We start from the raw sequence: 14,652 nt of genomic DNA, 5'->3' as shown, positions 1-14,652 counted from the left end.
GTGATCCCCGTTCACTACGTAACTTGACACGTACATAATTCAAGCAAAATAAACTACTTAATAAATAGAAAGTATATATATATATATATATATATATACATACATACACAAATCTGTCAATTTATTAAGAGTTTATTTTTCTTGAAGAAGAAAATATATGATTTCTACACTTGAGTCATCAAACTTAATAAATGAAAGTATATATATACATACATACATACATACACATACACAAATCTGTTAATTTATTAAGAGTTTATTTTGCCTGAAGAAGAAAACATATGATTTCTACACTTGAGTCATCAAACTTAGTAAATGATATTTTGAATTAGATATATACATGTTCATTTGACAGCACATATACATACATCTTTGAGGACACATTATAACCACTTGTTGTTACACATATACATATCTAGAAGCACATCAACAACCAGCTATTGATAAAAACATACATACACCTCTAAGGATATATTATAACCACTTGTTGTTACACACACACACACACATCCAGATGAATATGGACAACCAGCTATTGATAAAAACATACATACACCTCTAAGATTACATTACAACCATCTGTTGTTACACACACACACTCATCTAGATGTTCATAGACAACCAGCTATTGATAACACATACATACACCTCTAAGGATATATTATAACCATCTGTTGTTACACACACACACATCCAGATGTTCATAGACAACCAGTTATTGAAAACACATACATACACTTCTAAGGATATATTATAACCACTTGTTGTTACACACACACATCCAGATGAATATGGACAACCAGCTATTGATAAAAACATACATACACCTCTAAGGTTACATTACAACCATCTGTTGTTACACACACACTCATCTAGATGTTCATAGACAACCAGTTATTGATAAAAACATACATACACCTCTAAGGATATATTATAACCACTTGTTGTTACACACACACACTCATCTAGATGTCCATAGACAACCAGCTATTGAAAACACATACATAAACCTCTAAGGATATATTATAACCATCTGTTGTTACGCACACACACATCCAGATGTTCATAGACAACCAGTTATTGATAAAAACATACATACACCTCTAAGGATATATTATAACCACTTGTTGTTACACACACACTCATCTAGATGTTCATAGACAACCAGCTATTGAAAACACATACATACATACACCTCTAAGGATATATTATAACCACTTGTTGTTACACACACACATCCAGATGAATATGGACAACCAGCTATTTATAACACATACATACACTTCTAAGGATATATTATAACCACTTGTTGTTACACACACACACACACACATCCAGATGGATATGGACAACCAGCTATTGATACCACATACATACATACATTCAACCCGTGCACAATAAAGCTCATCCATTGTTCTGTCTGTCAGTCCATTAATCGATACGTGACCACTAAATATAATTTCGTTTAAGCGATCTGGGCAAAAAAAAAGAAGCAAAGTCATATAAGTTTTATAGTTTTTATGTGTTATTAGCTCTAGAAACGAACAAGATAATATTTTAACGTTAGAATTAATTTCTTGAAATTCTGGATGTAAATACTAAATACGACAAGGTAGATAGATAAATAGATATACAGAGAAACATGCCTTCATTACACATGCCACATCAATAACAAAAAGTAATACATTAATTCAGAGAACTTTACCAGTAACCTAAACTTTAAAATAACATATATCTTTCTATGTTCTGCGAATTTTTAACATGCAACAAATATCAATTTTTGATAAAATTACGTAAACTACAGATTCTGTTACACATTCTTCTGAAATATCGAAAGCTACTGAAGCATTAGAAACCATTAAGCCTAAATTTTGTGATAAAAATTCTAGGCCTATTGGCTTGTAATGCTTTGTCAGCATACGGATTCTTAAACCATAACTTTTAAAGTATTATACTGTATATATATATATATATAAAAGAGCTTTTCAGGAAATTTTTCTTTGTTGTCGTCGAGCCCAACTGATAGTTTCTGGTATTGGTCGAAAGGTCTCTTGAGCAGTGACTTGTGGGCAGAGTGTGAAGTGGGTTGAAATTCCCTATTGGTTGGCTGGCCGGTTGGCCTAACGAATTACAAAAAAAAAAGAGAAAAAAAAAAGCCAGAATGTCAAATTAACCTTTATTTAATTTGTTGTGTAGACTTTAACGAGCTTTACTACAGGTAACCGTGATTACAAAGCATGAAAGAAATGAATTTAAAGTTTTAAGCCGATTCTGTAGAATCACGATAGAATAATAGCTTTTCCTTCCCCTTTTCACAACCCTAGAACTGCCTTATAAATAACCCCCCGGCTCTTCCCTCTTTACCGCTTCGATGAATCTCAGACTGAGATTTTTATGACGCACCCTTTCACCATTTATTCTGTATTTTATAATATCAGTAAATCACTTATTGATATCAAAAATTCTATTCTTAGATATCATAAGATAATTTTTGAGATAATTAATTGTAATTATTAATATCAACAAATGTCTATGCGATGACTTGAGCTAAGTGTATAAATTGTTGTGTAATATTTGTTTTTGATTTATTTCATTAATAATATTTTTTTAATTTGATTGTTTTGGACTTTCAATTTACTATAATTGTTAAGAGTATGGATAAAAATAGCGTGAAAAACAAACATCGTTTTTACTATCGGAAGTTGAAAAATTTGCTGAACTAACGAACTTCTTTTAATGTCAAATTGATAAAGAGAATGTAATTACTGCAAGTGAAGATTGTGAGATTCACAAGGAAGATGATGTTGTCGGTAAAAGTGAATTTAAAAACGAAGATAAGTCGAGTATTTAGTTCAGTGAACTTAGTGCAATATTAGAGCTGACATATCCGGTGTTACAGTTACTCCGTTACAACAGCTGATATTTTGGCGATTTGTGTTAAGAAGAATAATATGCGTCATGAAAGTGAGACTGAAAGAGGCAAGGAAAAAGAGTTATAATTTTGCATTTTATTAAAAATGTGGCTGTTTTTTTGTTGATAGGCCGAAACAAAAAGAAATAGGATTTTATTGCAAAAATCACCTAAACCAGCTGAACGATATTAGGCATTTGCCTTTCGTATCCAGAAAAATATTATACTTAAATAATGGCACATTCGCTACTGGCTCAGTTATGATGAATCGTCGAACGCATTGTTTTGTACTCTGTGTTTAGCATATGGTAACGCAATAAAAAAACATAGCTTTCACCCAATGCATGAATCATTGGGAAGGTGTTACCATAGAATTAATGAACATAAAACTCGTAAACTTCACAATAATTGTGTCAGGTTGTAGTTTCTAAAAGAGAATGATAGATATATAGAATATTCATTATTGTCGAATCAAAAACAACTGGAAAAAAATAATCGAAAAGCAAGTTACCAAATTTCAAGAGTATAAAACTTGGGACATTTTTTTTTCCATATTGAGTGACATTGTAACAGCTCTGGAACAATTTAAGTTACAATAACACATCTTAACACCTGCTAAATAATGTGATGTTTACTGCAGCGTATTTTAAAACAACAGACAAAAAATTGGTGAAAAACGTTTGCAGTTAAATAATAATAATGCATGAAATATAAAACGTACCTAAGTTGTTTTGAACCTAACTCAAAGAAAAATAATTTGTCTTTGTTTTCTTTTTCGCGGCTGGATTTGTTTGTTTGAATTTATGCACAAAGCTGCACAATGGGCTATCTGTGCTCTGCCCACCACGAGTATCGAAACCCGGTTTCTATCGTTGTAAGTCCGCAGACACACCCGCTGTGCCACTGGGAGGCTCTCGGCTGGATAGGTCTTCAAATCTAATTTCCTGCGGCTGACCAATGACAGGTTAGGTTAAGAAAACGTAGCGGAGAGAGAAAGGGAACACAATACTGTGTGATTTGTCTTTGTCAGATGATTCTTAAAGAAAAAAAATTAAAAACTGTGTATAATTAGAAATTGTACACATCAAACTCACATAGAAGCACAGAGAAACTGACGAAATTGAATACTTTTACTGTTTCTGATTGGGATAAAAAGAAAATAAGGCTAAAAACTTGGATTCTGGTAAGACTAAGTGAAGAACGTGCGAATGTGCTAGAGCGAGTCGTAAAGATTGTGAAGCTGTTATTGTTTTTTAGCACAAAGCTACACGCTGTAAGGAATCGAACCCTGGATTTTAGCGTTTAAGACCGTAAACATATTGCTGGTTCACCAGGAGGCGATCGTGAAGCTGATGGGAAAGGCAATATACACTAGACGACCCTCAACTAGGCCATGCAAATATAACTGTTTTGAAGGACAATTTAAATTCTGTTATTAGGCAAAGTAAAAAAAAGAAAAAACACACGCATCTAGAAGCAAAGTGTATGGGGCTTCAATGGTGTATGTTTCTAAGACGACTGTAAACTTAGTTATGAATGTTATAATTTCTTTGATTTGAAAACCTGCATTTAACGAAATAAAAGAAGCGAGAATGTTATCGATGTAACCCCATGCAAGATATTCATTAACATCATTGGTTGTTTAATGTTTAATCTATTTAATTTTATTACTTTTACTTTAATATTTTATTATACAGACTGTTTTGCATTCTTAACATGATAAAATAGAAATAGCTTAAATCTCCTAATCTGGCCGAACCTCGTGAGATATTACTGGGATTATAGCAAACATATCGTTAATAACGAAGGTATCTAAGTGATGAAACAATACACTGTAATTTTTATAAATAATAAAAAAAAAGAAAAGTATATCTAATTAGCTTTACTCATTACCAGAACCACGTTGAATTTTCGTTTCACCTTAAGCAAGTAGCTTGCTATGATCGGAAGTTAGCATTAATTAAGCACCAGTGTTCTGTAATTTTTAGATATGTAAACAACAGAATTCAAGAACGAATAATGGCATTGATGAATTGTGCCGAGTCAACAAGGAAAGGATTTTATATGAGCTTTTGCAGAATGATTTGAATATTAATAACTTAGATGTGAACAAATGCGTTTCCAGCGTCACCGATGTATAGATAACATGCAAGGCCACTATAATGGCTTTTCTGCATGGTTGAACGAAGCTTCCCTTAGCCAAATTCGTGTCTGATGCTGTAGCCACATTCTGAATTTAGTACTCCCTGGCGCAAAAAAAGATCACATTTATGCAGTTTCTCTTTTCAGCTTCATGAATTGCATTGCCATCTTCTTTGGAGAGTCGTATATACAGATGGATATTTGGAGTGAAACCAGTACACATGTTAAACACAGAAAAAAATTCAAATCATTAACAAAACGAGATGGTAGGCTAAAGAAGCGCTCTGAATAACTTATGTTTATTGTTTGAAGAGCCAGAAATTCTTTGTATGTCGACCTAATTTTGATATTTCACAAAATTGAAAATTCAGAGCAAACTAAAATTAATGTTCGAGTAAAAACGCAAACTTATAAAGAAACATTTTTGAAATAAGCATAATTTTGATTGCTCATATCTTTTAAAAATCTTTGAATTTACAGGTCATTTGTCTAAATAACTGAATACCAGTGAAATGGATCTCTTAAGCTGTTATCAGATGGTTACCACAATATTTGGCCAATATAATGGGATGCAGATGGAGTGAAAGAAACAGTGACAAAATGTATTGAGTGTACGATGGTAGAACTTCAAAGGTGGTGTCCAGATGAGAAAATCGTAATATAAAATCATTTTCCCGGGAAGAGAGACCAGGGAAGAGAAAAATAATGGCAGGAGAATTAGCTCAGGACGATCCTGTAATGGAAGGTTGTCACACATTACCGTTGATGTTTACATTCGAATATTATATACTGTAATACGCATTATGAAAACGAGGGTTCAAGACAACGTAGCATTGAGTCTTTCTTATCTCCAACAATCAATGGAGTATTAAACATGGATAGATCTTACTTATATCCATCAAGACAATGGACTATTAAACATGGATAGATCTTACTTATATCCATCAAGACAATGGAGTATTAAACATGGATAGATCTTACTTATATCCATCAAGACAATGGACTATTAAACATGGTTAGGTCTTCAAATTCGATGACGAGGAACCCACTTTGATACTAATAATGGTTGGAGACGGCTTGAATGGGTAATGAAGAAAAACTTTAATATAAATTTAACAGCAAATGTACAACGTTTCGACAAGGTTTTGTCATCATCACTTGATAATGACAAAACCTTGTCAAAACGTTGTACATTTGCTGTTATGTTAAACTTATATTAAAGTTTTCCTTCATTACCCATTCAAGCCGTCTCCAACCATTATGGTTAGGTCTTGCTTATCTCCAACAAGAAAACGGATTATTAAACATAGATCGGCATTGCATATCTCCATCGAGACAACGAAGTATTAAACATGGATAGGTTTTGCTTATCTCCCTTAAGACAACGAAGTATTAAACATGAATGGGTTTTGCTTATCACCACTTAGTTTTGAAGATGTAAGAGGAAGATCATCAATACATGCACATCAGAAACTCAGTTACAAACTATTGAAAGTTGATGACTGAGCAACAAAAGACAATTGACAAAACGATTAGTCAACTTTGCTCGTAACTGGGGTGGATTTAAAACTTCAGCTCCTAAACAGTAATTAATGACTATGGTCATGTTTTTATGGGGACATGGATTCGGTGGACGATACATTGGAAGGTCTGTTGGTTGTTAAGCGCAAAGCTATACAATGGGCTATTCGCACTATGCACATAGTAGGTATCGAAACCTGGTTTTTAGCGTTATAAGCTTTCGGACTTGCCGCTGAACCGCTAAGGAGCTACACACTGAAGGGAGACGAACTATAAAAACTGAAACTTGTAAAAGCTACAGGAACTACTCTGTGTGCTGCTAATAAATGTTGCAAGAATATAACGTATTCAGTGAAGCATATTGTGTTATGAGACAGGCTTACAAGTATCATCTAATGCTGCCACAAACTCGAGTTGCGCGTGAAAGAACTTTTTCTCAACATTGCAGTTTATAAAAGTCGATTACGTAGTACTTTGAGCGAAAGTAACTTGAAAACTTTATGTTGGTGGCTACCAAATAAGACATTATTTACCATATAGAATGTGATAGGATACTCGAAAAAAGCACTATCCTACTTCAAAAAAAGAACTATTTTTGAAGTTTAGGGAGGTTACACAGTCGTTATGTTATACCTTCATAGGATAAAACTTGGAGAAATAAGTATAATCATTGTATAATGGTAACAAAGGCAAAGCTGAAAAATAGTGCATAATCCCGTTGTCAGATGTGCTTCAAGACCAAAAAGTATCAATTTTAATTTTCTAAATATCATCTCGTTAGTGTGGAAAATCTGACCCACTTCTCCGTTCAAAGGGTCCGTTAAAGTTTTCCAGACTAGGTTGGGGAATTAGTCTACTCATGCTTGTGAGGGAGACAAAAGATAGATCTGAAATACTGCTTTTACGCGTCTCTGATTTTGAATTCCAAGTGGACAAAAATAAGAGGGATATCAAAAGAAAATAAACATTTGCAGTTTTGTGATTTTTGTTATTACAAATTATAGGCCTATTGGTATCTAATGCTTCGCTAGCATTCGGCGTTTAAACCGTAACTTTTAATACAAGAACATCTTGAAATGATATTTTCTCATCTCTAGGAACTGGTACTGCGAAAAAGTATCTAAGGCTTCAATTCTTTCTGTGGATTTACAATACCACAAGATATTCCCTGCACTTCAAGGAGTGGGTGCATTATATGACTGACAGTCAATGTCTTAGCGTGGATGACGGGTGTGAGGTTGCTGCTGATTGTTGTCAGACAGTTTTAGTAACTTTATCATAAATATATATTCTGTGAATTTCTTTAAGACGAAGTTTATATCAAGCGTTTAGAATATGAGAACATTAAGACCAAAGCAACTAGCGTCTGTAACGTTTGAAGGGAAAATTAAAAAAATTAAACCCCAAAATAGAGATATTTAAGAACTTTTATTTCTAAAACATGAGAATTTCGTTTTATTCACACAAGAAGTCTTTGTAAGTTTAGAAATTTTACACTAAAGCCATCTGTTATAGCAGTCGATAAATTTACATTAGAGCCATCTGCTCTAGTGGCTGATAATTTTACACCAGAGCCATCTGTTATAGCAGTCAATAATTTTACACTAGAGCCATCTATTGTAGCAGTCAATATTTTTACACTAGAGTCATTTGCTCTAGTGGCCGATAATTTTACACTAGAGCCATCTGCTCTAGCATTCGATAATTTTACACTAGAGCCATCTGCTCTAGCAGTCGATAATTTTACACTAGAGCCATCTGCTCTAGCATTCGATAATTTTACACTAGAGCCATCTGCTCTAGCATTCGATAATTTTACACTAGAGCCATCTGCTCTAGCAGTCGATAATTTTACACTAGAGCCATCTGCTCTAGCATTCGATAATTTTACACTAGAGCCATCTGCTCTAGCAGTCGATAATTTTACACTAGAGCCATCTGCTCTAGCAGTCGATAATTTTACACTAGAGCCATCTGCTCTAGCAGTCGATAATTTTGAACTGACAGATTAGAGGGAAAACAGTTAGTGAACAGCACCAACTGTCAACTATTAGGCTACTCTTGTTTGATCGTCTCTTTTATAGTTTATCCATCGTCCCAAAGTTTAGATCGCGGTCTTGCGGCAATGGAACACTAGCCATAAACTCTTGGACTGACAGTTTGGGCACGTTAAATACTGGACCACGCCTTTCCCAAAAAGAAACTTAAAAATAAGATCAGCACCATTATTGGATTTTCAATGAAGTTATTTTAATTAGGAGAGCTTGATAATACTAACCGCACGTATTTGGCAATAATGATAAAAATAATAAAATTAGGTTGAGTACAATCAATGTATATCCAGTTCATGACAGAAATTATTTCATTTGTCCTGAAAATCATTAAAAATAATAATGAACACGTTTTATGATAAGGTCACAATAAACACGTTTTATAATACGTCTGAGATTGCTTTAACTTTCGACTAGCCCCCCCTCCCCCCAGTGGCATAGTGGTATGTCTGCGGATTTACAATGCTAGACTCTGGGTTTCGATACCCGTGGTGGGCAGAGCACAGCTAGCCCATTGTGTAGCTTAGTGCTTAATTACAAACAAACAAACAAACTTTCGACTAACAATATAATTTTATTTTTGACTTGTACGCTCGCTTTGCTTTGTTTCAATGAGTGTATATTTAGAATTCATGTTTCCTAGTTTAGGTTTTAGTTTTCTATATAAACAGCTAACTTTTAAGAGTTTAAAACTCAGAGATAACAGTGGTCTAATGCTTGTGAAGTTTTGATCCTTACTTTTTGTCTTCACATCAATGAATACTTGGTTTATTTTGGAAGAAACACAATCGAAAAATCGTCAAGCATATAGTGGAAGGATACAATTTGATTTTTTGTAAGATTTCGTAATTAGAGTGTAATAACGAAACTTACGAGGAGCATTAGGCGTTTCACAAAGGAACTTTTTAGTGCCTATATATTACATTGGGCAACAACAAAAAATGCGTGTTGTAGATAGAAGCTATTTCATAGCAGATCGTTTAGCGTCTGTAAAGAAAATTAATCTCATGTTTATAGACGCGTAACTTTAAACCATTAACATCTACCTTTCATTTCAAAAACGTGTTGCAAAAAAAGATGAATTGTTTCCCACTCTTTCAATTACTACTCTACTAGAAGCAAGTTAAAACAAAGCAGACGATAACGGACAGGAGGTTTGATTCAAAGAGTCATGTCCACTGTACGATTTATCAAACACTGCCTCTATGTAGCCTTGTAAAAAATCTCGTAGTTGAGGACCGAGACCTCTTTTTAACAGCCATATTGTATATTATATAAAATCTCAAAATCATAGCCTGATAACATCTTAATGGTATAAACAATGATCGTTTTATGATACAAAAGTGGGGCACTGTTCCTAATTAAAACCTCCAAAATTGCGTAACTTGTCTCGTTATTATATCTTAGCTAGCACTACTTTTTTCTTTTAAAACTTAGAACCATTTTCTCATTCATTTGAAATTGTATTATTTTCATTAGTTCTTCTTTTTTTTGTTAATCATTTATTTGTTATCATAATTATTTTACCCTGTCCTTTAAAAGCCCATACATTTAGTACTCATTTCGCCTTTCATTTTGTCTTCACTTTGAGGATGTCATTGTTCCCTTTCATTTGTTTTGTTTGCATGTCTTGTTTACTGGTGCCATGTTGAATGGTTAATGCTCAAATTATCAACTTGTTTTTATGCATCTCACTACCAATAGGGTTCACAAAATTGAATTACATTGAGCAGTTATATTTATTTTTTGATTGTTACGATATTCGGTGTAACGAACTGAATAAAAATATTGAATGGGAGCCCACATTTCCTATGTAAAATACATAGAGGACTCCAGTATGCAGTTCATTGTCGTATGATTAATTGTAATATGTGATGGTATTTTTGTTTGCATTTTTCTGTGTGACTTATATGTAACCGAGAACCCATAAGCAATTTTATACATGAATAAAGTTAAAAAAAACTATCTTTACTCTCCAGATAATGACAGAAAAAACAACGTTTTATTCTAGTCATCATTGCACAATCACTGCTTCATCAGTTGAAATAAAAAGTTCTTTTATTATTATTTGGAGACTAAAAAATAGTTTTTTCTAGCTTTATAGCTAAAATCAGTAAATCCCTCTAGTAACCCCCCCCCCCCCCCAGTGGCAGAGCGGTATGTCTGCGGACTTACAACTCTAGAATCCGGGTTTCGATACCGGTGGTTGGCAGAGCACAGATAGCCCATTGTGTAGCTTCGTGCTTAATTACAAACAATCCCTCTAGTATGCACTACAAGTACTGGTACATGAGCAGTTTCGAAGAATGTATTTAGAAAGTCTATACTCTGCTGTTTCTTGGTAAAACAGTTTTAGATAAGACTAAGCAAGTCTATGTTATCATGTAAGCTTAACAGCAAAATCAGAACAGGTTCTTGATTTATCTTGTAAAACGGATTTGTATGTTTAGTCATTCTGCTTGTTCAAACTACATGGCGCTTTAGTATACAGTCGCGTGAGTATTTTGACATAAGAAATTATAAAACAGTGTCCAAAATTATGAAACTTTGCTAGCCTGAAGTCCACAAACTCCATTCATACATCAAAACCTAACTCTTGACCTGATTGGGTCTGTTAATTGTTGTTTATTGTTGAGCCTGTTAATGTTTGTTTCTTATTGGGCCTGTTAATGTTTGTTTCGTATTGAGTCTGTTAATGTTTGTTTCTGATTGGGTCTGTTAATGTTTGTTTCTTATTGGGTCTGTTAATGTTTGTTTCTTATTGGGTCTGTTAATCTTTGTTTCTTATTGGGTCTGTTAATCTTTGTTTCTTATTGGGTCTGTTAATCGTTGTTTCTTATTGGGTCTGTTAATCTTTGTTTCTTATTGGGTCTGTTAATCTTTGTTTCTTATTGGGTCTGTTAATGTTTGTTCTTTTTGACAGGTTGATATAAGTTGTAAGTAAAATATCAATTGCTTCCTTTTCGAAAATAACTATGTTATGTTCACCCTTCCATCTCTGGGCGGAGCTGTGAAAACTTTTTCTTGCTAATGGACAGATAGATAACTTTACATACGCCCATAAGGGGAATTCCCGTACTCTGTTTGTATATAAACTATTATATGTATTTGCGTGGTAGTCGAAAAAGCACTTCAAGTGTTTTCATATAGCACTATATGAACTTTAATGAGCGAAAAACACAACGTCTGTGCAGACACTAAAGAGTTCTGAGACGGTGTTCTTTCCCATTTTAACTTGACCTATTTCCATTTGGTTGGTATTGAAGAGACAACCTGTTGTCTACTGAATTTTAGTACAACTGACCGTTGTATTAAATTTCAAAAAATTAAACACAGCAAAATAAACACAATTCACAGATATTTTAATGGCGTGGTTTCTAAGATACCGGATACTGATTAGCTGTAGACATTATAGTTGCTGCATTAGCAGCGACTGCCAGCTACGCATGCTATGACAACCATATCGTCATTATCTTTTTAACAAGACAGTCAGACGACATTCTTCGCGCAATTTACTAGATGTACGTGCCACATATTTACATACGACTAAAGAGGTTGGACTGACACACCCACGAGCACCTGCTGGGGGCACTGCCTTTAATATATATATATAACGTTAGTTTCAAGTCTTATCAGGAATTTTAACTTGTTTACGAGATAGTTATTTGCATGTTAAGTTTTCTTTATTAGTTAAAAGTATTTTCACGTTATGGAATCTAGACTCTGAGGCCCGAAGAATGTGTGTATATGTGATTGTATGAAAATCGTATTCGAGATATTATACGCCTTAAGAATTCTCTTATGAATTAATTAAACCTCTTGCACTTGATTGCTCTAGACTCTCATCTCACACATATTTTTAATTTTATTACGACGTTTAATGCATTTTCATTTAGTGCCTCTTATAATTGGCATAACATTTAGGATTACCACAGACTTGGCTTAGGCGTTTACAGAACCGAAATTTGATAGCATGAAAAGTGCAAAAAAAAAACCTTTTCCGAAAAGACAATCTTAGCTATCCACCAAACACCACTCTCTCCCTTCATATAACAAGAGTTCTGAAAACTATATAATTTATGATTCTACGTGCCTCTAGTAATTGAACAACAACAAAAAAAAATGTGTGTTTCAATGCTTGCTAATATTTGAGGAATTATTATAAATAAATGAAAAATTTAATGTTGGTTTGTCACGTAACAGTTTCGTTGGGTGTACACTCAAGTTGGATGCAAAGTAGGCAAAACTTTCTTTCTTGAACACCTGTTTGATACCTTGTAATATATTTAAATTGTAGTGCTTGAACAATAATACACCTTGGATCTCTTAGTGTAATCAATAGATTTCAAGAACAATCTAATAAATAATGTTTCTTAGATTAAAACTATTGGTTATTATCTATGATAAATTCGTGAAAGTTTAAACTTGGGGTGTGTGTGCCCAATTTGCTTCACAACTATTTTACCAAAACTACATTGTATAATAAATATGGTTTATCAGTGACGGTTAATAATAGCATCCGTTATGAATATAGCAGTGCTCTACTAATTGGCACTTTTGTCGCTAGACATAACTGATCGTTATTAATATGTTGGTATTATATATCATTTTTGACTGTCATCTCATCAATGTTATGTTCAGCTTCTCTTCTTCTACAGCTGATGGTTGGTGAGACTGTTTTACAAACTGCCTTGGCTCGTGCCGCAATCTGGGTGGGCAGTTCCTATTGTCACAGCGCCCTCTTTATTTGTTATGCCGACTTGTTTGATGTCTGTTAGAGCCAGTCCAAATGATGACGCTAAAGTGGGAAAAACTTTCGCCTGCCGAATTTCAACAGCTACAGGATTTTATACAATGTAAGTGAAATGAGTGACGCCAAAATTTTAATAATAACGTATAATTAAGTTGAGTTGGGTTTTTTTCGGCATTAGTTTATTTTTCGTGATTTGTATGCACGAAGATAACAATCTTTGTCATTTTTAATGTAAAATAAGAAGAGTTCAAACTCTGTATACAACGTTTCTTTGTCATTTTTAGTGTAAAATAAGAATAGTTCAAACTCTGTATACAACGTTTCTTTGTCATTTTTAGTGTAAAATAAGAAGAGTTCAAACTCTGTATACAACGTTTCTTTATCATTTTTAGTGTAAAATAAGAATAGATCAGATACTGTATACAACGTTTCTTTGTCATTTTTAGTGTAAAATAAGAATAGATCAGATACTGTATACAACGTTTCTTTGTCATTTTTATTGTAAAATAAGAATAGTTCAAACTCTGTATACAACGTTTCTAAATTCTGAAATCCTGACTGATAAAAATATAGGATACTAGTGTGTATATATAAACAACTAATACTACTTGAAAAATATCTAAGCACGTGTAGTTCCATGTCTTTTTGTTCATTTGTTTGTTTCTAAGCACGGAGCTGCACATTGGGCTATCTGCGCTCTGCCCACCGCAGATATGGAAACCCGATTTTTGGTTGAGCCATCAAGAAGCCATTTTAATCTTCATGTTTTAAGTTTCATATGCTTGAAGCTGGCACATTGTAATGAATAATTATTTGCTTAAAGAGCCCCGATTTAGTAAAAACCGGAGAAAGTGTTTTTCCATTAGAAGTTCTGCGATCTTTTAATAGAATTACCTAAATTACTAATTATTGGAGAGTTATACAAAAAACTGCCTTTTTTACTTTTTTTTCTTGTATGTAGCAAATGAATTATAGCACGATATCAAAAATCCTGCCTTACAATGATTGGACACTATTTCATTCAACAGAATAGGCGCATAGTTTATCCAACGAAATCCACCCATTCGAAGTATTCTATGTCTGTTTTATGAAAATAAAGTTGGTTTATAAATATCTAAATTAAGCATAAAAAATGTAGTCCGTGTTATCAGTTTCTTAGATAATTTCTTAGCCCACTCAATACTGTAGCGGTTAGGGCGCTCGACTCGCGATCTGTGGGTCGCGGGTTCGAATCTCTGTCACACCAAACATGCTTGCCCTTTCAACCGTGAGTG

General features: G+C 33.7%; 1 protein-coding gene across 7 annotated transcripts in view; it reads left to right on the top strand.

The window, feature by feature from the left end:
- LOC106464787 (diacylglycerol kinase 1-like) overlaps positions 1-14,652 on the top strand; it is a 160,416-nt gene that overhangs the window by 58,555 nt on the left and 87,209 nt on the right. For all 7 annotated transcript variants that reach the window (XR_002611826.1, XR_002611827.1, XR_002611825.1 and 4 more), the window contains exon 2: positions 13,284-13,481. Coding sequence is in view for 4 of the 7 variants with exons in the window: in XM_022392584.1 (XP_022248292.1) it covers positions 13,415-13,481 (67 nt within the window). In the remaining 3 variants the exon portion in view is untranslated. The remainder of the gene's footprint in view (positions 1-13,283; positions 13,482-14,652) is intronic.

Source organism: Limulus polyphemus, unplaced genomic scaffold (genome assembly GCF_000517525.1).
Source record: "Limulus polyphemus unplaced genomic scaffold, Limulus_polyphemus-2.1.2 Scaffold1742, whole genome shotgun sequence".
NCBI classification, from domain to species: Eukaryota; Metazoa; Arthropoda; class Merostomata; order Xiphosura; family Limulidae; genus Limulus; species Limulus polyphemus.
Note: the sequence above shows the minus strand (reverse complement) of the source record. Positions and strands in the feature narration are given on the sequence as shown.